Source organism: Taeniopygia guttata, chromosome 3 (genome assembly GCF_048771995.1).
Source record: "Taeniopygia guttata chromosome 3, bTaeGut7.mat, whole genome shotgun sequence".
NCBI lineage: Eukaryota > Metazoa > Chordata > Aves > Passeriformes > Estrildidae > Taeniopygia > Taeniopygia guttata.
Genome location: NC_133027.1, coordinates 111,604,136 through 111,632,056, shown reverse-complemented (window position 1 = coordinate 111,632,056; position 27,921 = coordinate 111,604,136). Strand labels below are relative to the sequence as shown.

Below are 27,921 nucleotides of genomic sequence, written 5' to 3'. Positions count from 1 at the left end.
GGTTTCTTTTAAGTCAATAGCTTCTTTTTGGATGCAAGACCAGAACACGCTTCCATTTTGGGATATTTTTTCAGTCAGCTTTCCTACTTTTCAAAGATACTAGTAGTCAGCTGGTCAGCAGTGCAGTGGTTTTTAAACAAATTAAGGAGTTAAGAAGTTTGTGTGATGCAAGTGAGAGATGTGTCCAAGCAATATCAGTAATTAAAAATCTGCCATTTATAAGAAACTTGCAAGTAAACATGTTCCTCAAGTCAGGCATAAATCAAGACATATCCCACACTAGTGATGGAGCTAAAGCTCATACTGAAAACATCATTCAGCCTGAATGCTCCGTGCAAGAGGCTCTCACAATGTGCATAAGCATGGAGATCTCTGATGCCTTGGTGAGAAAATCCCCTGAAGAATGTGCATGCCATCAGGAAAAAAAAAAAAAAAAAAAAAGAGCTAGAAATCAGTTTAGTGTTAAGACAGAAGTTGGGCATTTTCCTGATGTATTTTTGAAACTTCAGGCCTATTCTCTGGAAAAGGTACTGGAAGTTTTCACCTGTGCTTTACTTCAGATTTCTGTTGGGGTTCAGGAGTTGAAAGGTGTCTGTGTGCAGTTGCAGAAAACCAGACCCAGGACCTGGTTGCTTTTGTGTGGTTCCATTCTGTATGTTATTGTTCTGTCAGCTGAACAAGGCACCCCCAGAGTTCCTTGGCAGTATTTCATGAGGTTCCTATCAGCACTATAAAGGAGATTCAAGTTGCCTTTGCTGGATGGAATATTCAACTTCTGTGTTCTGCTGAAGATGGTTTATTCACAGTATTTACCTATAACAAACACTTCACTCAAAGAATTTGCAGTGACAAAATGAGAAGTTTGATTATTACAGTTTGATTGTTTGGATGATGATGTTTATTTAATTCACCACTCTTGAAAGACTATTTGATACAGATTTCACTGGACTGGACTTCAGATGCAAAAGAATTTGTTTTTTCAAATTGCCCTGTAAATTTCAAACTGAGTTAGCTGACCTGGTTTACTTACTCTATGAAAATATGGGAAGTATTAAACCTTCATTAGGTGACATTCCTGCACTGCTGTCTACATCAGACTGTGCTAAGCTGACTGTGTATAGGAATCTTGTAATTACAACTATTCATATAAGTCTCTTAAAGGAAAATAATATCTTTTTTTCTGAACCTAACATTTTGGATGCTTCATGCCAACAATTACAATTTGACAGCCTTTGGTTTTACAGTTTGAATTATATCCATTTTGCAGTTTTGCCAATCAAAGGGAGGTGCACAAAAATTGAGCTTGTGTTTTCTAAAAGGAACAAGGTTGGATCTGATTCAGGAATTGTTTTTTCTAAATACTATGAAAAAGAAATAAATACTCAGCTGACAGTCATCCCATCAATTCTTCAAAGCAGTTTGCATATCCCTTCGGAAATCTGGAAATTAACATTCAGTTCAAGTGAAGAAGCCATTTGGCTAATTATGCATTTGCCTAGGTATTGAAATCCAAATAAGTTAAGATACATTCAAAATAAAAGCCTAATAAATATTGATAAAATCCTTTCCCTCCCCCCCCTTTTTTTTAAATCACTAGAGAAAAGGGACCTTTGAGCTCTAAGGTAATATCACAGATTATGTAAACACATCTAAGCAATAATAATTATTAATTGAGTTCTTGCATTTTGTATATCTCCGGTGTGTTGTACCTCATGTTTCCCCACTTGGGAAAGTGAGGAAATTAAATGCTTCTATGTTATATGGTAGGTGGATGAAAACTATTATTACAGCTCTGTCTTATGATTTCCATTTTGGCTGTGTTTTCTAGCTTCTTCCATATACTATCTATCTTCATAAACATCTTCTCTATTCCTCCTTGATTGTCTTTTCCTTAATCTTTTTGATAATCTTTGTTTTTCATGCTCCTCATTTACTACATGCCCTTGATCTCAATATTTCAAAACATCTGCAGATTTTTTTGATCTTACTTAAAGTGTGCTCTTAATCCTACAGATGTTTACAGCTTTTATACATGCAATTTTGGGAATATTAGCATTGACAATTCTCTTCTTCTCCGGAGTTTTACATTTAAGGTCTATTGCATTTTCATATCAAAATTTGTCACAAGTGCAAAAGGAGTTGTGCTTTAAATATAATTTCAACCTTTGGTGACACTGCTGTGGCAAGACAGATGTTTTGGGGTCTACCATCTGTGTGCACGTTTCTCATGCTCCAGCTAGGTAGTTGACAACTGGGGCCACTGCCTGACAGATGGAGTGAGTTTAACTCCAGAGTTCTGTCCATGTGATGTTCTTGGCCTTACTTTCATCATTCTCTTGCTTGCTTACTCATGGGGTTGTTGATGCTGTGAGATTGCCTTTTTACAGTATTTTTATGACTGCATCCCTAGAAAAAATGGAGCTATGATAGAATATTCCCATTAGTCAAGTCTTTCCTCTAGCTTAGGATGAGGTGTATTTTACCAGTTACCCCTGTCAGATGTTTGAATAATAAATAAGCTGTTATCTCCTATCTTTTGTTTCTTCCCTTGTAAGGGGAGCTGAATATCTTTTGAATCCTGTTGCTTGAATATGCCATCTGCCTTGAGGAAGATGGTTCTTGGCAGAAAAAACCAGTGGCATCTAATCTGAAATTCTAAATTCTGTAAGCATATTGCCAAGCAGAGGTGAAATCTACTGCACAGAGTTAGACTTCAGTCTCTCTCCTAGTATAAGAACATTTCCCATTTGTTTTTGCCATATGTTAGGACATGATAATGTAACTCACATGGGATTTAAAAAGAAATAGCTTGCATTGGGTAGGGAAGTTATGTCTGGAAGGATGAACACTTGTTTGGATAAAGAATATGGGGGTTTTTACTGTTATATTTCTACTTCCTTAAGGAAGTCCAAAAATGAGCAAAATGTGTCATGTTATTTTGAGGTGTTGTGGGGTATTTTTAACAAAGAATGTGTACACAAATGAATAGACAGAGTAATATCATCATGTCAGTCCTGCTCAGGAGTGGCTCCCTCATTGACATCACTATGGCATTTCTTCTTGCCCAAAGTCAGCATTGAGTGGCACTGTCTGACAGAACTGTCTTGATTGAGGCTGTCAAAGGAAATGAGTCTCTAAAACCAATTTAATTTCTGATTATACTTCAAGGTTAAATGTTTGTGCATTTTGTGTTTCCCAATAATGCTTTGTCTCTTCTGTGCTTTTAAAAAAAATCTAACTCAATGAATACTCTGCACTTTCATGAAAAAGAAATTCATAGCAGTATATTTTATTTCAATATTTTTACTATTTTTACTTGGTGAATTAAAAATGAAGATCATTGTTTATGAATATCAAAGCATTATTTAATGCATTAGGGTGCATTTTCCTCAACACTTCGTGTTTGAGATTGTTTTCCTCTCTATTAGCTGTTTGTAATAGTTCCCTGAAAATGATTGTCAATAAATTACATGTTGACAGAGGTGGCTTTAAGAGTGGCTTTATGGTTTTATTGCTATTTTAGAGCACATGATGTTGTTTTTAGGGGAATGAACTTCTCTTTTCCCCCAGGGAAAGAGAGACTTACATTTCAGTGCTCCAGAAATGAGTTTTAGCTGAAAAGCTAGTAATGTGGGCAGTAATTACAGAGGAGCAAAATGGACAGGAGACAATATTTGTTGTGAAAAAAAGGTCACTGAATTTTTCCATTCAAACAAACTGTTTTTATGGCTTTTTAAAATAAAAATTTTTAAAAAAGTTTGTGGTAAATAAACTCTAGATTAATTCAGTGGAATAAAAATTCACTTTCTTTGTTTTACTCTTATTAATGCTAATGTTAAGGGAAATTACTTTGTCATTTACAATTGACTGGCAATGCAATAACAGCCTCCTCTTCTTGAGAGCCATGAGGATGTCAAAAGGCTCTCTGTGACAGGCAGAGGTGTTTATGAATGAGTTTCAAATTCTTCTCCAGCTCCTACACAGTCTTATGTGTACTGGAAGTCACCAGGAGTTGCTACAAGGAAGATGAATGTTGAAAATACAGTTACAGCTCAAGTGATGGATAGCAGTGCTAAATACAAATATATAACATAGTCATAACTTTGAAGTGATAGTTTTTCAATCTTTTTGGTTGTTAACTTCTATTTGTCATGCTGCTGTTATTTTTTTAAATGCCAGTTCATTAAGGTTTTCAGACCAAATATGTTCAATGGAGCAAGTAGAGGACTTCCTTAAAGGCAGTTTCTCTATTTTTTCACTCTGAATGCTTATGCTACTTTTGGGCATAGTGACTGCAAAGCATTAATCTTTTCAGTTGCAAAAATGTTTTCTTTCTGGCATAATTTCAGAGTTACATATTCCATCTGGCTGTCAGAGGAATGAGCCCTCATTAGAAATAAATTTTTAGATTGTTTTGTCCAGACTGTGCAAATTTATCATAGTTGAGTTTTCTGGGATTCCGATATGATTAAAAAAAAATATAGGAAACTATTGTGACTGTGGATTGCTTATTTAATTATAAAAGAAATTTGAACTTTTGAAGTTTAAGAGCTTTCTGAATTGCTTAGACCCTTGCAGCTTTGCATGATGATGTAAAGATTTGTTATATAAGATAGAGATGTACAAAAATTAGAGCTAACTGTGAAAGCTTGATTAATACACTGATTTTTTTTTTGTGAAAGGGAGGTAATAAAAAGTCTTCTGCTTTTCCTTGTTTTTGATATCTAAGCTGAAAACGCCTTTTCAAATAAAGGAATATTTTTAATACACTTCACCTTAATTTTTGTATGCATAAAATATGCTAGGGCTTGCTTATAAGACAAGATCCGCTTTGTTTTCAAATAATTCCTTCATTTTAGAAGTAATTTCTGCCTGCTCCTTTGCCTGCTCCTCTGACCAAGAACACTTTCTCATTTTCAGTGAAGTTCTTTTCATTTTTTCCTTATGTAGTGATTTTGGTTTTCCTTTCTTCTCCCTATTTGGTATGTGCATGAAAGCGGATGGTCTGTCGTTCCCTGGGAGCAAATCCAGATGACCTAAAGGACCCAATTAAAATTAGTATTCCACGGTATGTCCTGTGTGGGCAGGGAAAGGATGAACACTATGAGTTTGAAATAAAGGTAAGTGCCTATCATTTGCTTTTCTTTAATGCTTTTGTTCCACTAAGTGCAATTTTTGGTTCTCTTTCTCTAAAGTGGCCTCAATACTGTTAAATAAGAGACTTCAGAAGAATGCATAGTATAGGACACTATAAAAACAAATATTTTCTAAGTGGGCTGATTGTGCAGAAGAGGCTAATGGCCAAATTCTTGAGGTGAGCAGTTCTAGAGCCAATGTCAGTTCAATTTGAAGAGTTCCAGAGATGAGGATTAAATGTATATTGGTTATAGGAAAGGCCTTTATTGAGATGCAAGTGTCAGCTATAGAAAAGGCTTAGACTTGAAATATTTACCTGAAATAAAGAAAGCATGAAAGCTTTATTTAAGTATTTTGCACATATGCAAGACAAAGGTTTGATCCCTTTCATGCTCTCTTTATTGTTCTGATTCTTCCCACTCTGCATTTCCAGCGTGTTGCTTCTCTGAACTCTCAGTTGATTTTCTGTGTAGAAATGCTGAGGGGGGAAAAAGCATATTAATTTTGTTTCCTCTGGTATGCAGCCAGTGTTTTTTTTTTAAAGCAAGATCTAACGTCTAATTGGAAATGTGTTCTCGATGTGGGTGGACATATGTGTAGCATAACTGATGTACATGGCACTGGAGCCAAAACTGACAGTCTCCTTTACTGAATGTGCTGCCAGATGCTTCATTAGCTGTTGTGAGGTGGAGGAGTGACCTTCCTCGCAGGCTAAAGGACCATTTTTGAACTATGCTCTCTTTTGAAGAGGCTTTTATTAAGATGGGCAGTCTTAGCTTTGTTTGTGCTAATTAAATTTTCATTTTGAAACATACCATGCTGTTTGTGGGTGGAATAGCTCCTTTTGCCTGTTGAACTTTGATTTTCTTGGGGCTAGTGAAAGCCTGGAGCCAGGGAGATGCTGAGAGATGAGTAAGTGCACATGAAACTTCCCCAAGGACTCCTCTACTCAGTTTTCAGCACATGTGATTCACTAGACTAGGTAATGGTTAGTGAAGATGGCTAAAGTAAAAAGGTAGTGTCTGCTCTGAATATGTTGGTGGATTTATTTTCCAGGTATTCTCCCTTCACTGGTAAAACCCATGTAAGCCTCTGCAAAATCTTAGCATAAAGGAGCAGTTGAAAGACTATTTGCAGTTTGGCAGTTTTGGGGATGTTTCTTATAGTCATTCCATCACATGAATCAATCTAATGAAAAAGCTAATGCTTTTTCCTTTCCCTCCAGGTCTCTCTGTCACAGTGGATTACTTCTGCTGTAGTCAGGATTTAGCTCCATGCTACAATCCACAGACCTGCCACAAACTTTTCTGTTTTAAATGTTTTCTGTGCAGAACTCCAAGCTCTACTTTGATCTGTATTAATCTCCAGAAGCTCCTACAGTTATTCCTGGTTTAGGGCAAATCTGGAAGAAAACTTCCAAATGGGACACCCCCAGAAAGCAAACCCACACAGCCACTCCCCTGAAACGGTTCAGGAAACATTTCCGGGGAGAGAAGTGGAAAAAAACTGTTTATTTAAACAGGAAAAGCACTCCCCAGCACAAAAAAATGAACAATAGCAGATGACAAAGCTCATTTGCTGCTCTGAAGAGCTGACAAATTGAGAAAGTCTCTCCTGTGGCTGCTCACTGTTACCAGTCCCTCCAGTGCTGCCCAGAGTAGGTCACAAAGTGAAAGCTCTCAGTGCTCCCTGGCTCCTGGTCCAGAGCAGGTTCAAACAGTTCCAAGAAAAGGGAAAGCAAAAAAAAAACACAGTCCAGGGAAAACTTTTCTGCCTCAGCTAGCTAAACTATCTAAAAAGCAAAAGAGTGCTCTGTTCTGCTCTGTCTGTGCCCAGATAGCACCGTGGAGTTCTGTGTGCCAGCAGAATGTGGAGCAGTGAGTGCAGGCTGATAACAAAACTCTGCTGCTGCTTCTTCTTCCCTCTCAGAGCCTGTCTTGAAGGCACAGAATATCATATCCAGCATAAACAAAACACACAATTGGGGATACAAGCATCATAATGTCACCCTAGGACGTATAGAAAATTAGAACACCTGGAGTAGTGGGCTTGTAATTTTTTTTTTTGCCTTAAAAATCAAGAAAATGTGGCAGAGGTGGGAGACTAAATGTACCTGTTCATTTAACTTCTTCCTCATGGGTCAGAATACCATGTCAGCTGTCCAGATAATTCCTGATTTCAGCCTTACTTCACCTAGTTCAAGTTTATTTTCAGGTCATCTGAAATATATGTCAGTTGTGGGAAAGGACTGAGGTGTTGCTAACCCCATTTCCTTTCCTAGGACCTACATAAGCTTTCTTCAGCAAGATTTCTCTTGCTTTTGGGAAAATGGGTAGCTGACCTATCTGCATGTCATAGCAGTCTGGAACGTGACAAAGTGACAAGTGATGATTGAGTTGAATTTTAAGACAGTCCCCAAAACTGTGAATCCTAGATATCTCAGAGGTATTTTCTTCAACAGATGTTTGTAGTCATTGTGTTTGTAGTTAAATCCTGCATATGTAACAACAAATGTAATAAATTTCTCTATATAACAAATATATACGTTTCTTCTTGTGACATGCAGTAGTAAGGATTATTTTGTTAAATGCCAGAAGAGAAAGAATGAGTTCCACTCTCCTTGGCAGCTTCATGGTCAGTTCATAGGTCTTTCAACCCTAACATATTATCCAACAATATTTTGTTTTAGTGCAGGGTCAGCATCTTGTCGATATAGACGTGTATGGGAATAGGCCAGCAGGATGTCTGTCCACTCAGGTTCTTTCACTGGTTACAGATCCCAATTAAAGATGTTGAGTGAGTCCTACAAGAACTGACTGGAGGGAATTCAAAACAGGAAGAAACTGATAATTTATTAGAGCTCAGACAGCACCTTCTTTTGCAGCAAGAGCTGTTTGTGCTAGTCTGCTATTAAGTATTCTGTATGAATTGATTCATTTCTAAAAAAGCTTCCATTTGAGTGACAGTTTTATGTCTTTAAAGACATGATGAAACAGTAATACCTTAATCAGGTCTAACCATATTTATGTTAGAGCTGAATTAGCATGCCAGAGAACTATTCATGGCATTCATAACATCTCTTTCATGTTGTGTCAGGATGTTCGGAGAAGGCTGTGCTAGAAACAGTGTTGGAAGAATTTTGCATCAATAAAACCTTTGCCATCTGTTATGGATAGTGCCCATGGTTGCAGACAGTACCCATGGCTGGCAGGAGGAGCAGCAAGGCAGCAGGGAAGGTAGAATTAAAGCTCTATAGACAGGCAGGGTTTCCTGAGAACAGGTATGGAAACAAAGTCTGTAATCAAGCACAGCCCTGCAGGGATCCTCTAACAATACTGAAAGTTGTAGATAAGCCTTCTCATTCTCATTCACCTTTTCCTCATTGTTCTGAGTTCTCTCTGTTTATTTATCCTGTTTGATATTCTTTCAAACTGGTTTTCTTGTGTTTCAAAGCCTTTTAGTGATGTCTGACAAGTACTCTAAAAGAAAATATCCAGGCAGATACACCCTGTCAGTGCTTTCCTTCAAATCCAGTCCCATTTCTGTTCAGCCAGATGCTGTGTTGAATCTGCTCAAAAAGTCCACATTTCTAGGCCAAATTTATTTCTGAGTTTGGTGAACTGTTGCAGAGTGGGAGTAAAGCACAGCTAGTTCTCATTGATACATAGTTCTTTAAGAAAATGATGCATGCCCCATAACTGCCCACATTAGTAAGAAGTTTAATATTCTATCCGATTAATACCCTCAATAATAAAACAGAAAAAAGGTTATATATAAGAAACTTTTAGAAACCTTCTAGCTTTTCAGATGCTGTTTTCCTAGTGTGAGGAGCGGTTTCAGCAAGGTTAATGTGAAGAAATACGAGTTCTCATTATGACTGTAGACAGTTTAACCAGCCTAGATGAAGAAATTAGGTATTTCCTGTTTTTTTTCTCATTACTTTCAGAATGAGGTGGAATATTGCTTTTTTCTTCCCCAGTCATGGTGTTACTTGTGTTGCTATGGAGCAGAAAGAGGACAAGTTCTGTGATGTGCTTTACAGTGCAATTGATTGAAAATGTTTTCTAGGTTATTTTCTATCAGTCATCATGAGAAGAAAAGATGAGGAGACAGGACTGTGATATCTTCTTTCAGATTTATAGGCTTTACCTAGGAAATGGTGAAATCAGAGAATTAGAGAAACAAAACAACCCACAATTCTGAGGCAAATGTAGGATCACAGCAGTGCCTAGATAAGAATATTCCAAAATCTATCTTGCAGATGTACCTAACCATATGGTTTTTGTTCTTAAGAAAATACTTTTAACTCTATTAGCAAACTATGGAAAAAGCAAAGGGCTTTTCAGAATTGCTTTACTTGTTCAAAACACCTGCATATGTCCCTCTCCCATTCCCACAGAGCGTATAGTCTGTCATACAGTTTTTTTTAAATGGAGGAAAATAATCCCAGCCCAGACTTGTTGGATCAGTTGTAGGAGTAAAAGGTCATATTCTAGAAATGCTATTTCTATGCCAGGTGCATTGTAATTCTCTTTATACAAGTGGAGTTTGATTCTGTCTGTCCTAATAGCATTAATGCTTGCTTTGGGGGCCAGTTAAAACTTTGTTTAGCATTGAAATTTGTTGTTCAATTGTGCCAGCTATAGCAGCAATAAAATTTTGCAATTACCTGCAAGTCTCATTACGAGAACATGGAAAGTAAACAAAGAAGATGACAAGGACCAAAAAACAGTTCTCAAGCAGCACAGATGCATGGCTTTGCTGTTTTCCTTCCTGTCCATCTCTAATGAGTTATTAAACTTTGTAGAAGAAAGCTAATAAATAATTGGCTGCAGGCAATTTGATTTGGGTAAGTTTGGTGTCACCAAACAGCTGTCTGATGCACACCCCAGGCTGTGCTTCTGGAGGGGTCCAGGATGCCTTGTGCTGGGTTGCTCCTCTTCTGTGAAAACCCCTGGGGAAAATAGGTCCCTTTCAAATAAAGATCATATACAAATGACATGATCACAGCGAATTTTCACAACTCTGAAATATTAAATGACAGAATTAAAACAAAAAGAATGCAGCATGAGTAACATCTTTGTTTTATGTTTACCTATTACACTTGACCATTTTCTACCCAAATATTGAAATCACACAGTCCTCTGCCTTAATTATTCAGAACAGGATGGTTAATTGGTTAATTGAGATCAGTATAACATGCATATTCATGAAGAGTTATTAACTTTTTTTTAGTTAAACCTACCTATGAATGTAAATCTGTTCACCTGAGTTGTAAAGTTTGAGACACTGTTAACAATATATTGAGGGAATGTAGTCTGTTGTGCAGGTGTCCTAAAATGACAGAATTGTGAAGGTCGGAAAAAATTTTTTAAATCATCAAGTCCAAATTTCAACTCAGCAGTACCAACATGTTCACCATTAAACCAAGTCCTCAAGTGCCATATCCACTTTTTTGAGCACTTACAGGGATGGTGACTTGTAATAGCAGTGAAGCTAATTCGTGATATGTAAGACAAGTTTTTTAAGAAATGATGAATTTTCATTGTGGTTACATGCTGGAAAAACCTATGTTATAATGTTTGTGAAAAGTTTTGAGAAGGCTGGTTTTGTTTGCTTTAATCTTTAGTTTAAAATTGAGGTAAAAATAGGAAAAGGCCCAATCCAAATCTCATTCCTCTTGTCATAAAACACACAATAATTTCTGGTTTTCAAAACACTTCCCCTAATATCCCTATTCCATATACAGCAGTAAAGGCAGTAGGGATGGAAAAGAGTGGACCAGAGGTGAGTTTCTTGTAAGTGCGGGGTAGCAGCATTTGTAGTTGGTTTCTTCTGGCTTTGTCACTCTGATTTCTGTTTCTCTTACTCAGTTATCCTACTCCATTGCGACTTTCTTTGCCTCCATAACTTTTTTTTTTGCACTCAATAGTGAGAGAACTACTTGTTAATTTTAGGAGTCACTTTTAAGATTAAAATGCATGTGTTTTTGTGAGACGTGTTTTGTGAAATTGCTTATTTTTTATCTTCCTGCATAAAATGATACCTAGGGAAGGGTAATACCACATTTTAGGCCTGTTTGATTCAAAAAGCAGCAGTGTTCAGTTTTAAGCAATGCCAGTTGGCTCTCTCCATCTCTGCTAGTCAGTGTAGAATAATGTTCACTCACCCTGCAGCTAGGCTTCTTGGTAGCTTTGGATCACCAGAGCTGCACAAAGTCTTTGACTTTGGACTGTAAAGTCAAATGCTCTAGTCAAAACACTTTCATGGCCCACTTAGAAATGTCCTTAATTAATGTCACCTAATTTCAGATAGTATTTAGTATCTCAGTTCTGCAAGTAACTGATAGTAAGTTTTGTGTGCCCTTCCTCTTTGCTCCTGTTGTTATGCACTCTATCCACAGGAGTAATTATGTTTATTTTAAGAAAACTTCCTGTATAAATGGAATGTTCATCACCATTTTGAGGACACAGACCAAGAGTGTCTTAAAGGAATATCTTCTACTAAAAGCTGGTATAATATTTTACCCTACAAACTGGAATCCCATTCTACGTGGTAATGAATTCTGTTTGTCCGAGTAATGTGTATTTGTTAATTGTCAGTATCTATTTATAAGAATATAAATTTCTGTGAATATTTTGAGAGGCTACACTCCACTTACTCTGGATGTTATTTATTAATTAATGGAACACCCAGTGATAGTAATACTGAGAGTCAAATAGGTGTACCTAGAAGGGATTGGGGATGTTCTTATGTGTTTACAGTCTTGTCAAACCACTGTGGATTAAGGAATAAATGCATTCAAGTGTTTTCTGCTTTGTGCTCTTTATTAAATACATTTCTGTCACTGTAATGAAAGAAAAATTAAGTAAACTTATAAAAGTTTTTGGATTTAAGACAACTAGGAACTGTCCGTATTAATCTTATAACCTTGTATACTGCATGGATTTTACACTGTGTGGGTTTACTTCTGTTTCTTCCTTTTATATTGTCTGCTCTAGATAACAGTCTTGGATGAGACATGGACAGTGTTTCGGCGGTACAGTCGTTTTCGAGAATTGCATAGAACTTTAAAACTGAAGTACCCAGAGGTAAGTTCTGGTAAAACTTCTTTTACAGAAAAGAGTAGAGACTTGAAAGGAAGTGGCTTGAGATATGTTCACTCAAAAAGAGAGGTGATTTCAGACAGGCAGCACAATTTCACCAACACAGTTCCTGCCTGACCAATTTAGTGACCTTCTATGATGGAGTGGCTGTATTGGTGCACGTGGAAAGAGCTATGGATGTCATTTATTTTCATCTGTAAAGCCTTTGACATGCTGTCTTGGTTTGGGATGGTTTAAAGAGATGGGCACTCTGAAATGAGTAACTTTCCCCTTCATTCCAACCAGTCCCTTCCCACCATTAAGGAATAAGATAAGAGTAGATATAGGTGGAAAAATAACACATTACTAACAAACAGAATGCTAACAGGCAAGAAAAAAAAAAAGGCCAGTGATTTCTAGGTACCAAAATGCAAAAAAACTCACAACCCCACTGGAACAAAGAGAGACCCAAAATGCCAGAAATAGCCTTTCCTGAGATGGCAGGAGGCAGGGATAGCTTCAAGCTTGTAGGACAAAGGGACAAGATGCCATCACATCCCTCTTGGAATGCAGGAGCTTTCAAGAGCAGTTCTAGCAGCAGATGAAGACTTGCCAGCTCCTGTGGGGTCTGCCTGCTGCTTCCTCTGCTGCTGATGCTGTGCTCTGCACTTGTGGCTGTGGGATGAGGGGAAAAGGACCAGTCTGTGGGTGCTGGCATGGGGTGGCCTGGCTCTGGGAACTCCCTGGCTTTTTTTACTGCCAGCAGAGTTTTCAAATTCTCTTTGAAATGGTTTTTAATTGCAAAATGCAGTCTTTGTGGAAAGACTGGCTTGTTGGAGCCCATGGTGATGGGCAGACACCCGCAGAATTCGCCCCAAGGCAGCTCAAACCTGCCAACTGCACTCTCTCTGAGATGGGAAAAGAGCAAAAATGAAAAGAGATCCCAAAAAGGGAGGAAAAACCTTTGCCTGAGCAAAGACCAAACAGCCCACAAAACAAATTCCACGCAGAATTTGTTTGGAAGCTTCCTGGGAGGACCAATTTGGAAAATACCCACAACAGCACCTCCTCACACACACAGGGTCTCTGGCTGCAGAGTCTTAAGGAGACTAACAATTCTTGGGTGCAGGTAGATATGGAATACACTAAAATTATGGATCATCCCAGGACACATGGTCCCCACAATCCTTTTCTCTAGATTGGAAGGAGAGGAATTTGATGGATGAACTGTTTTGGTGGATGAGGAATTGCTTTGATGGTCACATCCAGCGGGTGGTGCTCAATGGCTTAAGGTCCACATAGACACCAGTGATCCCTCAGGATTCCATACTGGGACCAGTGCTGTTAAATATCTCCATTAGCTGACAGAAAAGGAACAAGCATACCCTCAGCAAGTTTGCAGATGACACCAAACTGAGTGTGGCTCACAAGCATGAGGGATGGGATGTCATCCAGAGGAACCTAGATGAATTTGTGGTTTAGGCCCATGGGAATCTTAGGAGGTTCAACAAGGCCAAGTAGACCTGTGTGCAGGCAGTTCCTGGTATGAGTACAGGATGGGGAATGGGGGGATTCAGAGCAGTGCTGCCAAGAAGGATTTGGGTGTGCTGTGGATGAGAGGCTGGGTGTGACCCAGCAATGCGTACTCGCAGCCCTGAAAGCCAGTTGTGTCCTGGGCTGCACCAAAAAAGTGGCCTGCAGGTCTAGGGAGGTGATTCTCCACCTCTGCTCCAACCCAGCCATCCAACTCTGGAATCCTCAGCACAGGAGGGACATGGACCTCTTGGACTGGATGCAGAGGAGGGATACTAAGTTGATCAGATGGCTGGAGCACCTCTCCTCTGGAAAGAGGCTGAGAGCTGGGGTTGTTCAGCCTGGAGAAGGCTCTGGGTAGACCTTATAGTAACCTTTCAGTTCTTGAAGGAGGATTCTTAGAGCAGATGGGAACAGATTATTAGAAAGATGGGGACAGATTTGCAGCAGGGCTGTTGCAGTAAAACAAGGAGCAATGGTTTTAAACTGCAGAAGGCAGATCCAGAATAAAATATAAGAAAAAAAAATTTTTACAATGGCACAATTTTTACAACACCTAGAGAAGCAGTGGATGCTTCATCACCAGATACAGTCAAGGACAGATCAGTTGGAACTCTGAGCAGCCTGATCTAGTTGAAGATGTCCCTGCTCATGACAGGGGGACTGGGCTCAGTGGCCTTTAAAGGTCTCTTCCAACCCAAATGATTGTATGATTCTGTGACTCCTCTCAGATCCTGTAAGACTGACAAGCCCTTCAGCACTTCAGAGATGCAAGGGTGCTCCATGCAGGCTGGATGTTGCAATGAAACTGTGACTCTATGTGTTGCTCCGGGCCATAAATTCCCTTAACTGCTGTCTGGTGTTGTTCCCTGGGGGTTGCTGTTTTTTTCATTGCAAGTACTTGTATCAGATCCTGTCCTCCTGACAACTTCTCATTTGAAAGAAGAGCGTTGCTTCACAGATACCCTTTTGTAATAGTGACTTTCAAGTTTCTGCAAAATGAAAAATTGATCTGACTACTTCAGAGACTCTGGGCATTTAGGATGAGGAGCTGTGCCTGATGAAGCTTTAGTTCATTGGAGAGAGCATTTATGGAATTACAGTTTTTAGTTTTCACATCTAACTTTTAATTATTAACATTTTTCTTCCCTCCTACATGTTCCCTTGGATATTAGAAGAAATAAATCATTCCAGCCATGAAAGTGACCCTGATTTGAGAGTTAGCACAAGTAAAGAAGTTTGGGCAGTATATTAAAAATAGGAATATGTTAAAGAAGGAGAGACATGCAATAGTGTGCACATGCTTTCTTGGTCTTCGTTAACATATGCTTTAAGCTAAAAATGAAATAAGCATGGAACAGACCTTGGGTCTGGGGCTCAAGATTGTTCCCATTCCAAAACAGTATGAAAACCAGAAATGGAAACTACTGTGCACCAAATATCTAAGAAAAAGTTTAAAAAAGAAAAAGGAGAAAGAGAAAAAAAAATTAAGTCATCTTTTTAAATGACAGATTTTTTTTAAGGTAAAAATGAGTTTTTAATGGGAAATTGAAATGTTCTCTTTACATATATGCTTTTAAAAATGTTGCTTGTAAACATCAGTACAATTTTTTTTATTTGAATAAATTGCCATTTCCTCTTGGGTGTTAGAGTTATAATCTGTCAACAGGAATATCCTAATTCCATCTAACTAGAAAAAAGAGCCAGGCAGCCATCCAATTGGCATGAAAAAGGGCCACCTGAATTCCTGTGTAGACCGATTTTCCCCATTTAAGAAAATGTGCTAGAGTAGTCTTCTTCAGAGTTGGTTATTGGTCCTGACAGTACGTTGAGGAACAACTGAATTCTTTAATGGTTGCATCAGGGGGAGATCAGTTTTGTTCTTGTAGGTAGTAACTGGATTCAGGAGGAATCTGCTGTTCTTTAAGCCACTATTAAAATGTCCTGTGTGCTGCAGCATATTAATTTCACCTTTTTGAATAAAGCATATGTGACAAGACAAATCCAGGCTTTTTTTTGGTGTTTCAAGAGGGAGTAGGTCTTTTTTATTATTCTTACTTATTTGTTTGTTTGGAAGAACCATGACAGCATGAGGTCAAAATGAAGTCCACCATCCAAGCATGTATAACAGGATAAAATCCCAGCCTAGAGCACAGGCACAAACTTTTCTTCATCTTGGAGTCTTCCCAGCTGAAGTTGTTTTTGTTGTAGTTAACAGTTCATAGTTAATATTTTTCCTGTGCATTTTATCTGTATTTTAAATTCTCTACACTGCACACTTTATTAGTAGCTTATAGAGGCAATTTTTTTTTGGCAGCTTATTTCCTTTTATCATCTTCTCTCTGTTTGTGGTTTTGCTTGCTAGGTCAATACATTTGCCAGTTTAATGTGTCAGTTTGTTCCTTATGGACACTTCTGTGTTGCCATATGTTTGTGTTTAGGTAAACTTTCTGAGATTCACGTCTAGTGCATAAAAAGAATTATTGGTTAGTTCTGCCAAAGCATAAGTGTTTAATTTCCATGTAGGAAATACATGGTATTTCCATTAATCTGTCTGTTCCTTTGTGAAGAAGTTTTGTAAGTCACTGCAAGCACCAATTCTTACAAGGTTTTAGCCAGCCTTGACTGAGCTTTCACTTCACAACTTTCACCAAATTATCAGAGGGGTTCAAATCCACCCATGTTTGCTAAATACCAAGCATGCTAAAGATTAGGAGAAGCAAGATAAGCATTTGATCATGTGAGCTAGTGCTTTTCTATAGGTACTGTCACATAAGCACCTGTTCTGGAAACCCTTGCAGCACCAACAGTGTCTTCTCTGTTTCACACAGTGCAGGCTGTTGTGTCCATTCCTGCTTTCAGACTTGGAGCAGGGAATGACAGGTTTGTGGGCAGAAAACACCTCTATAATATGCAGTGTGTTTCTTCTGCTTGTCAGCATTTCTACAAACTACTGTGTCCTTGTTTATCAGAGGGGAAGAGCACGTTGTGATGGATGAAACACAAAATATTGTATGCTGCAGTAAAGATTAGGCATTAGTTTTATTTGAAGGAATTTCATTAACAGTGTTGCATATGTGAATGACTGATGGCTTTCCATATTTTTACCTTTATTTAAAATAGCTGTAATTTATGGTAATTTTGGATTAGTTCTGCAATGTGAGTAGCAGTTCAGTTTGTTTGGTAAATTGAAACTCATCTGTCTGCTTCTGCTCATCTGTCATTGAGCTAATTTAGGATTCACTTAGGATGATGCTAAAATGCATTTTAATACCAAACTTGTCAGAGTTGTGTCTTTAGTCACTATATATTATTTCAAAGAAACTTGATCTTTAAAAGGATCTTATCAGAATCTATCAGAGTTGAGTTTTATTTTTCACAGTTCACCTTCCCACTCTAAATTAATATTTATAATGAACAGCAAAAATACTGTGGGCATGTTTAATATATGAGTGTCCTGCTTTTAGAAGTGAACTTTACAGCTCATTAGTTGCTCAGCTCTGAGTTACTATATCAGTATTTTAATAATTTGCTGATCTTGCATTTCATGTTTCTGCCACTGAATTCCCAAAGGGATATCTTGGCAAACTGATGTATTAGGAAGGTTTTTTTAAAAAAAGTATTGCTTTCAAAAGCAGAAATTTACCTAATATCTTATGATCTTAAAAAATGTCATATATATTATGTATCTGCATATTTTTTCTAATGTAATTAAGGGGCTAAAATGTGCCACATGCAAATTTTGAAAGACTAAAGAAGCTGCAGCAGGGTGAGACTGAGGCAGTGGCAGATAATTACCAAGCATTTAACAGTGTCTGTGTTTTGGGGGGGCCTACATGAGTGTCATTTGCCCAGCTCCAGCTTTCTTGCACTGCTAGATTGTTAATGGCCATTTTATTACTTTTGGATTTTTAATTGAGACCATACTTGGCTTTCAGTTGCAGTAGTCTCTTTAATAAATACACTTTTTGTTTGTTATTAGAGAAGAGAGCAAATGGACTCTTCATTCCCAATAGAGAAGTGAGAACTTCCATAGTTAGATTCTCCTGGTTTTCCCTCTGTCTTCATCTTTTCTTACCAGTTACTGGTTTTGGAATAGCACCAGAATGTTGGTTTCTGCAGAAAACTTTCCTTCCTGATCCACATCTTGCTGCAAGGGAAGTCTCACTCTCCTAACACTTTCTTGTCTCTACTTTACTTCAAAAGAGAGCAGAGAAACAGCTCCTATTTGTCTTTCTCCTAACCAAATCCAGGGTTTATGAAGTCCCTTCTACATATGGGAGTCCTTAAGTCCCACTTGCATTTAGGTTTTGTGGGGTTTTCACTGTAACCTCTGCTTATTGAGTTCCCTGTCAGTCATCTTGAAAACTGTTTCTGTTTGCATAAAAATCTCTACATGTTGTTGAGGAAAGCACCTTCCATACAGGCATTTTTATTGCCAATAGTGATTCTTGACTTAAAATATTAGAAAATCCTTGGAGAGCTGCCAAGGAGAAGCTACAAGGTATGCTTGCATTTATAGATTCATTTATGGACATAAGGACATGTGTGTGTCCTGTTCAGTAGGAATGCCACAGCTATTGACTTCTAGCCTATTTACCAGAATGTAATAATTTCTGTAATATCTGTATTTAATTTAGGGAGGCCTGTATATACGTATATATTTGTGTCTTTTGGGGTCTAGGCACAAGGGACTGTTTATAGAGTTTAAAAATAATTATGGGTCATAACCTGTAAGAATTGCATGAAATTCAAAGAGCAGAAAATAATTTTCAGATTTTTCAGAAGTACTAAGTGAATGTTTTCGAAAACATACTGAAATTAAAACATTTGTTGCAAGCTTATTTTAAAACTCTTTTAAATACTTTGTAATATTTCATATTTTTCAAAACGCAGAAAGTAGTCTGTTTGTCATCCAAAGTATTTTGCATCTTGGTGAAGAAAGACAAATGTTTGCATCTCAATGACAGCAATACCTATTTCATCCATCCATACTCACAACCACCCAACAGATAATGTGTATGTTTGCTATTAAAATAGAGCTGACACCGGGTTTTTAATTGTTTCTTTAGTTCATTTTATACACTTTTCTACTACTGCTTATTCTTCAGGTGTAGTTCAGCTATGTAATGATTAATGAAGAGTCACAAACTGTTTATGGAGCCACCCCTGACTGATCTCACTATCCTTTCCTTTTGACTCTGTACTCCTCTTTTGGGTGACTGCCAGGGAAGGATCTCTGTTTCCTTTTTAAGAGGTCCATACATCTGGTGCTCTTGATAAATAGTAAGTGGAAGAAATCTTCAATATGAATGGCTGGCACAGATAATGGAGAGGGGATGAATTTGAGGTGAAGTCATTAATTTTAGGAGAACATCCTTGGATTCTGGAATTGATCACTGACAGGCAAATGCTATATGTTACTAATTTTCAAAATGTGGTTGGTTTGAATTTGGGGATTTTTAGTCTTCCTCCCCCTCGCCAATAATCTCAAGGACAATTAGGCAATTTCTGTGTGCTCATGTAATGATTAAATTATTTTTAATGGCTTATCAGACATGCAGAATTCTCCCTTCCAATGAAGAATGCAAACAGAAATTAAACCAGGAGTGGAGCAGTAAGGCAGCAGACTTGTGCAGAGCACTTGGGGCAGTGTTTGGGCTGGGAACTTGACTATCTGACTGCTCCAGTTCTGGATTATAACTCTGCAGCTGTAGAGTTTTATTTAATGCAAAATTTATGTTAATATTCTGTGACTGAGGTACTTGGCTTGCAGGGCTGGCAAGCCCGTTGCCATGTAACTAGTGAGCTCCTGGAGCTTAGGAGCTAATTTGGCAACAGAAGTCAGAAGCTTATTGCATCAGGGTTGGTTGGCCTGAAACTGCTGATTTTACCATAGGATTTTCTAGTTTGCTGGCATTAGTAACTCTATATTTAGTTAGTATGTAAGCTGTAGGTAGTGTGCTCACATTGAATGCAAAATGCTGGACATTTGGATTCTTCTGGTGTTTGGTTTTAAATAGCACATAGTATAGTTGTAAATAATAGAAGTTTCCTAAGACAGTGTGAAAATTATTTTGTTCTGAAACCTGCTGAACTTATGCCAAAGTCTTGATCCTGCAGTGACTGAAGTCCCAGTCTATTCACAAATTTTATCATTGTTGACATTGATGTTTAAAAACTCTGGAGAATAAGAAGCAATTTAAAATCGGGGTTACATGCACTGGAGAGAGCAGGGTGTAGCATATAATACTGAACATGATTGTACATATCTTGCTACAAATGCTACCTCATTATTTAGAAAGTTCAAGTTTATTTGGATGTGGATTCTCAGTTCAGGTTCTTTCATGGAGCCCTGTGACCCTTTGTAAACATAGTCTCTAACAATATTTTGAGATTTTTCTATTTCTTTGAAAATTTGTTCCAATGAAGAAATAGGCTTGTTGATGTGTTTTGGCTTAACTGGAAGGACATTTCTGGGTGTCTGGTTATGAAGTAGCAAATTTGGTTTGGTTTTTTTTTTTTCCAAATAGTCAAGGCAGATGTACTGTAGTTTTGGTTTTTAACAATGGTAAATTATAATAGCACTCAGAGATTTGATATGAGAACCATTGGACAAACACCAAGCACCAAAAATGTATAAACAGTCTAAAAGCCTTTTTTTTTTTTTTAGTGGAAATTGTATATTAGGGCACAGGTGAAAATGAAAATTATTTGCAACACTGATGTGCATGGAAATAGCAAATGCATGATATGTATTCTGGCAGAATTATATGTAGAAAAGCATTTAGAAAATAGTTTTTTAAATATGAATCTAAAGTAAACCCAGCCCTTCCTTTTTACTTTCTAGCCTGGGAATTTAATAGGCTTGGTAATGCATCTTTCCATAAATATTGAAAGGAAAAAAAATTAATAAGTTTTAGAACACATATCTGTGTGTAAACCCTTTAATACTATTATATGAGCATGTGATTATAGCCTTTGCCTTCTTTCAGTACAAATTATGGTAATTATGATGTAGTTAATTTTAACATTCATATTCTTATCACCCAGAACAGCCAGGAAGTGCATACACAGGAAGCATATTTTGTCACATGCATGTTTCCAGTTCCATTTCCTAATTGTATTACGTTCAGAGCAGTCTGCAAGCCTGCCAGTTTATATATGTAGTACTTCCATATCAACCCAAGTTTTCCACTACTTACAGATGAGATTTAAGTGGTAGATCCTTGGAAGCTTCACCTGGCCTTTCTTTCTGCATCATGAGACTGCTGAAATTTTTAGAAGAAATTTTTAGCATATTTCTCACAACATGAACAGGAGAATTCATTCCAATAAGTGAAGTGTGAAAAACATCACTGCTAACCATATCATGTAGTTCAGTGAAAGCTTGATTACAAGGAAATGTATTTATTCCAAATGGTCTCTCTGAATTCATAGTTGCTAACCAGAACTGGAGCATCAGAGACAACAGCAAACCCTCCAGCATATTTGCTTCCAGCATAATACACAATTCTCCATCTATTTCTAGTTGGAAAATGAAATCAGTGTGGGAATTTCAGTGTGTGAAATTGTTGTGACAATTTCTTGTCATAACACCGAATCTGAATGTGTAAGAGCCTTGTAAAAACCCAGTTTGGGGATTAATTTGTGTTTGTTGTTGCTTTGGGTGCTAGATTCGTGCAGCAAAATTTTCTTGGCTTGATAGATAGAATTCTGCAGAGATACTGCTTCTCTCTATTTCTTCTCCTTTCCTTTCTTTCCTCCTGGGGTTGTTGATGAGACCTGGCCTTTTTTGGTCTTTCCCTAGCAAACCTGTGAGCTTTCAATCAGTTCTCTGAGCTTTATCAGTCTTCTGATAGATTCAGAATGAAATAAGTTTAATCAAATGCCAGGTTTCATTGATTGTGCTGTGCAAAAAATCTTGTACATGAGTAACATAGAAATTGAAAAAAAGCATGTAGAGAGGTGCGAGTCCATCATCTCATAATTTTTGATAGAATAATTCCTTTGATCATTTGATAATCTGATTTTCAAGGCACTACTCAATTACCTACTGAATTTGCGTAATATCAAAATATTCATGTTGTGTTACCAGTAAAACAGTTTTTTATGGATAAGAGCTATCTATGAGAGAGGAATGCCTCTGAGATGAATTCCTAGACAATTTTTTTTTTTTTCCTATTTCTACCTTCCTTCAGTGGACTTTTGGGTATGTACTCCATTAATCATCAGCTGTTAGTGACAGTCTCTCTGCCTTCCAAGGGTTTGTGAAGAACAGCTTGTTCTTGTTGGCTCTGTCAGGAATATGCTGCTAGATTAAGTAGGTCTTTCAAGCAGAATCCTTTCATATCAGTTGATTTAGTGACCCAGCTCAAACTCTAGTTTTTGTGAAAATATCCTGGTTAATTTTGAACAAATAGCATAGTGAGTAACAAAAAATTGTCAGGCTCCCACTGTGGTTTTTTATTTCTTACATATTTAAGTGGTATAACTGACACAACTGCATGTGTTAAACTGTTTGCTAAACTTTTTTCACTCTCTAATCTGGAGAATTATACCATGCCTCTCTTGTGCTTCATGAGGCAGCTTTTGAATAGGATATTTCAGATTTTTTCCTCTCTTTGGAGCCACCAGGAGAATGAACAAGGAAATACAGATTGCAGATTTTGCAGCACAGTGAGAATATTAGGTGTTTATTTAGGCATTGTTGTATTCATCAAATGAGTGATTCATTATCTAAATGGGATTGAGATGCAGGTGAGTCTTATAGGATCCTTCCCAAACCATTCTATAATTCTAAAACCAACCTTAAAGTTAGCATTTTTACAAGCTACAAGAGGCATTTTTTGTTTAAAGGTCTTTTTTAAGTATTACTTTATCATGTTCCTGCTAATGACCTTTCAGACTCAATATGGTGAAAATAATACTCTGTTTCTCAGTTAAAAATGACTTGACTTTAGGAGAAAGGAAGGAAACAAATTTCTCTGGCCTGCACACATGGTAGTAGAGTTAATAAATTTGTTTCTAAATGCCTTGTTTTGTATTCAAAGAGAGATCTGCCTGTAAAGCTCTCTTCACTGCTGTAATGTAAATATATTAAAAAAAAAAAAAAAAGGAAGGGTTTTTTACTATCTGTCTCTGCAACACAATGTACAGAAAGCTCCATCTTACAGAAGAGAATTATCAATCCCTCTAGAGAGCCTAAAGCAAGACTGCCCAAGTCAAAAAAATATATTAGACATGCCTGCGTGACAAAAATCAATAAAATACAATCTCTTGTGGTTTAATATGAAAATAAACACAAAGAAGTGGCTTTCAGGAAAAATATTGAGCTGCAGGTTTGGAATTGAAGATGTCAAGAGAAGACTGAAAGCAGAGGATGTTGTCCAGTTTACTGTAGGACATATTTCAGAACCAAAGCCAGGAATAATAGTGTTGGAGGGTAAGCTGTCTGGCCATGTCTGAAAACCAAAATTCAGTGTGAGAATGTTAGTGCTGTGAGTGAGATAAATTTGGATAAAATGCTGTGAATAATAAAAGGAATTAAAGGTATGTTTTTGTTTGGCTAATTTCTTCTCTGTTGAATTTGTTATTTTCTGTCATACTTAACTGTAGGCACTACTGGGTATTGATGATGTTTTGATATTTATGTTGTGCACTGCTGTCAGCAGTGCAGGTACTCTGAAGTTTTTTGAGTGTATACTCTATATTTTCATTTCTTTAAAACCACTTCTGAACACTGCATGTCCTAGTCTTCTTATATCCTCTATGGAAAAAAAAATTGAATCAGAGCTTTAGCAGTATTTTAAATCCTTAAATTACTCATTTTACGTTCAACTCTAACTCCAATTTTTTTTTTTTTAATCAGGGAATAAATAAAGAGATGTTTACTTTTAAGTTCAGTTTTTTGATACTACCAGTAATGTAAAGTAATTGCAAATTGATGTACTGCAGGGTTTTATTTAAATAGGTAGACTAGCATAATTTCCATTCTGATTGTACCTGAGGCTCATATGTGCTGTAACACATTGTAAAGTTGCTGTAAAAAACAATGAAAAAAATGATGTATATTTTAGCTTTCCTCTGTTTTCCTGGGTTACTAAAACTTGTGTAGGTGGAGCAACATGGCTCTTACACAGACTCAGTGAAACAGTGTTTGTTGGGAAAAAAAAACCACATTGTTCTAGAAAGCATCTGATAGATGGGAATTATGAAATTACTGATATAATAATCTACACCCAAACTCTTGCAATTGTAAAACACATACCTGTTTTCTTCCCTGCCCTAAGTAATAATGTTGGTTCAGTGTCATGTTGGCTTTTTCATGAGTGTGTCTTTGAGATTTCCATGTCTATGTGGGTCTTGCTTATGCAGCATTTAGTTTTAAGTGCTTTATCAAGAAATGTTATACTTGAAAACAAAAACCTATTCTTGCCCACCATCCTGACTCTCAAGAGCAGTACTAAATATGGTATTCCTCACGAAACTGATAGTAACAGTGATCTTTCTGTACCCAGAGTTTCTTTTCTGCCCTGTATATTCAAAATCCTTTGCCAAGCAAGCTCCTGAAAATATATCTGTTAGGTTGATTACATTTATTTGGTTACCTGTCATTTTAAGCTTTACCTAGTGGCAACAGCAGTAGTGGAAGGAAAATTTATATGAGGCTTACAGCTAGTTTTTAAGTCTGTGATAAAACAGCTAGTTCTAAAGTGTCTGTATGACCAGACACAAGTGAAAATGAGTGTATACTGTGTGACTATCAGTCACTCTTGCTGTTGGGGGGACTAAGTCATTCCTTTTAAGCTTCCCATTTGCGTGCCTGCACTGCCTTTTCTCTGGTTTTAGCACTTTAAATTATGCAGAAGGCTATCTAACTTCTCCTTGTAATCAGTCCAGTTTGTTGTGAGGGTTAGCACTTTATGTCTTCTAACAAATCACACTTGAAGGCATGCTGCATGTCTGTTTGCAGGTGTATTTCTCTGTGACAGCTGTTCTTTAGGACCCTGAGATCTGCCATTAATTTTGAGCAGTCAGAAAGGCATCCATCTAGTCAGCAGTACAAATCATTAGTGCTTGTTGATGAGTTTTCATTATTAACATTTCTCAAAGGCAAGGGTGACTGAAATTTATGGCATCAGTCAGCCACATGAGATGGGGATGTGTTGTAAATGCTGCCAGATGTCACAGAGATGAATTCATGTGCAACAAGCAAATCTTAGGGAGAGCTGTGCAAACTGCTGTGGTGAATCCCCTTCTCTGAGCCTGTTTCTGTGGCATAAATCTAAAAATGCTATTGTGACTTCTCAGTGTGGAGTCAAAGTGGCCCAATAGGCACTGTAGCATCAGCAGGAACGTGATGCAGAGCTGGGCAAGGTTGTGTGCAGCCATGGTGAAGGTAGGAGTTGATGCATGGCCCAGCTTGTGTTATTGCAGGTACAGCCTTGACCTTGCTGGAAATCCCAGCAGGAAGATAATGAATCAAACCCCAAATTGTTTTTGAAAGCAAAATAAACCCTACAGAGATCTCCAGAAAATAACTTTATAGCCTTTTTGAGAAGAGGGGTTTGAGTCACACCTTTATAAAGATTGATTAATGTGTTGAAGTTTGAAAACACAGCCTCACAAAACCAGTAAATTTTACTATTTCTTTAAAGAAGTAACCAAGATCTGAGGCTACATGAAGAAAGATTGATGTTTAGCTGACAAAATCATGACCTAAGAGCATAGGGAGTAGGTATTAACTTGACCATTTACTTTCTAGGTTAGCACATACCCTTGTCTTAGGTGATGGTCTGCCATGCCATGCTGATATTTTTGCCCCAGAGACTTCTCTCTTGGGGCAAGGCATAGATGAACAAGGGAGCAAAAATCAAGGTTGCAAAGACATAGTATGTTAGGAATTTTCATGTTTATTTTCCAAACACGTCTACAACTCAAATTCAGTTGTTCTTACTTGGTTTTGTCTGATTTACCTGTTATATCCTTTGGTTGATGTATGCTGCTTCTGCACTATCTTACTCTGTCTTTTTACAGCCTGCATGTGAAACTTAAAATACTTTCTTTGCCATTTGGGCCAATTTTTGTCTGTCTCTCCTTCATTGGTAATCCTATGAACTATACAGGTATTGGTTTCTATTTAGAAAGATGGCCTGGCTATATTAGCTTATGATTTTTATAAAATATTAAAATCCCCAAACTGCATATTTTTATAGAAATATGCAAGGTTTGCATGAACTTTGTTACATCCTATTGCTCATTTTCATAGATATTCTGTATTTAAATGTTATTGTACTGCTTATGAGGGACCAAACAATAAAGTAATTTGTCAAATATTATATAGACTCTTGTTTATGGCTCTAATTTGGTATGTTATTATTCCAAGTAGTCGAGAATTGCTTTAAGAAAAATACTCCTGTAGTGCAAGGTAATCTCTTTGGCTTCAGTTAATTTGGTTTTTCTCAGTAGCAGGAGGCAAAATAAATGGAGTTAAAAGTACATTGATAAGCCACAGCCTCCATGTCTCACCACAGCTCCAAAACTGCAGATTAAGTCTTGGTTTAAAGGAGGAACCTGGATATGAGCACTCTCAAACCTTTTGAAAATTGCCAATGGTTGTTTGATGGACAGGTAGGCATAATTCAAAGTGAGACATCTTTAGTGCCTGATCCTATTTGGTCATTTTGCATCATCATAGGAGGTTTCAGGGTGGTTCAGAGGAGAATTTCTCTTTTTATGTCCTTGTCCCTCTTAAGTGGGACAGGCAGAGTTGAAATGTTCTTTGGAGAAACAATTATGCCCATCTGGGGGAGATAACTGGCAAAAGATCTTGAAAGTTCAAAGAGAATGACCCAGAACTAAAGAGAGCAGAGCTGTGAGAGCTTCTGTGTCCTGAGAAGATGCTCATTTATTAGTGAATACAAATTTTGTTGGGGTTAGTCACAGCATCCTGACTTGCAACAGAACTGCATATATTTGTTGGAGGAGATGTAAGTGCTTGTGCTTCTTGGTACTAAGATAGAGAGATAGGTGTAGATACAGCTATAGACATAAATATGCATGGTGTTCCAGTGAGATAAGTAGGAAAAAAGCAAGGAACTGTAACCAGTCTAAGTAAAATGGACAAGTTGCCAAACTGCCTGCTTGGCAGCTTAACCCTAGGAAGGTCTCCAGTGCACTCTGACCTCAATGAGATGTGTGCTGGAGGGAATAAAACAGACTGGGAATAAAACTCACTGGGCTGCTGGCATTAGGTGCCAAGCAAAAAGCAACGTGCAAACCAGGGGTTGCCCCTGCCAGCCAGAAATGAAAAGGTTAAACCAGTTCTGTGGTTAGGTAAACCTTTGCCATGGAGCAAAAAGGGTGTATAGTAGAAAGAAAATAATGTTCTTATGTACATGGGGCAAAGCAGCTTATTTGAAGAGGAAAAGCTGTGCTGTGAAGGGACTAGAAACCAAATTGTGGCATAAATTGTGTAGAGATAATACCAAAAAAGACCCAACCCCCAAAACTCTAGTATGTTGCTGCAATCTTTTGGATTTGTCAGAAGAGAAGTATTTGCCACCCAATTTATTTAAGATTTTTCAGAGTAGACTTACCCAGGGAAGGAGGGAGATGCTTATTCCCTTGTGTATGTTTTGAGTGAGAGCCCTGGTACCTGTAGCAGCAAGGAGAGAAAGCAGCAGAGAGCTGTAAGCCTGGGAGCTGAGACACAGCAGGGATGGGCTGGGAGCAGCTCCTGAGCTCTCAGAAACACAACCAAGACCTTGGGAGCAGAGTTTGCTCCCCTCAAAAGCAGTGAAAGATTGACTGTTGGGCTGGTGCTGAGGACCCCTCTGCAGAGACCCTTTGTGTAGGGGGAAGGTTGCTCACACCCTTTTTCCTGTTCCTATTTCCTGGTCATTTGAGCTTTCCTCAGTTTAGGAGGTTAATTACCCTTGTTTGTTATAATAAATGGTGACTTCTGTTGCTGCTGTTCAGCCTTCTCCAGGGAGTTCACTCCATTAGAAGACTGATGTAGGTCCAGTTCAGATCCTTGGGTATGCTGCCTCTTGAGAATATCAAATCCCTCTCCCCTTCTGGCAGATAATAGGGAGGATTGCAGATGGCCAGTGGAGTGAGGAAAAGAATTAGGTGGGTCATGCAGGAATGGAGGGAAGCATAG

At 37.8% G+C, this 27,921-nt stretch overlaps 1 protein-coding gene across 6 annotated transcripts in view; it reads left to right on the top strand.

Moving 5' to 3' along the window:
• Nucleotides 1-27,921, top strand: part of KIF16B (kinesin family member 16B) — a 134,480-nt gene that overhangs the window by 80,651 nt on the left and 25,908 nt on the right. For 4 of the 6 annotated variants that reach the window (XM_041715455.2, XM_041715454.2, XM_030269232.4 and 1 more), the window contains 2 exons: nt 4,998-5,120; nt 12,138-12,227. In XM_041715455.2, coding sequence (XP_041571389.2) covers nt 4,998-5,120; nt 12,138-12,227 — 213 coding nt within the window. Of the gene's footprint in view, nt 1-4,950; nt 4,970-4,997; nt 5,121-11,539; nt 11,692-12,137; nt 12,228-27,921 lie in introns of those variants that run through there. The other 2 variants (XR_012055352.1, XM_041715456.2) reach the window with 2 other exon arrangements.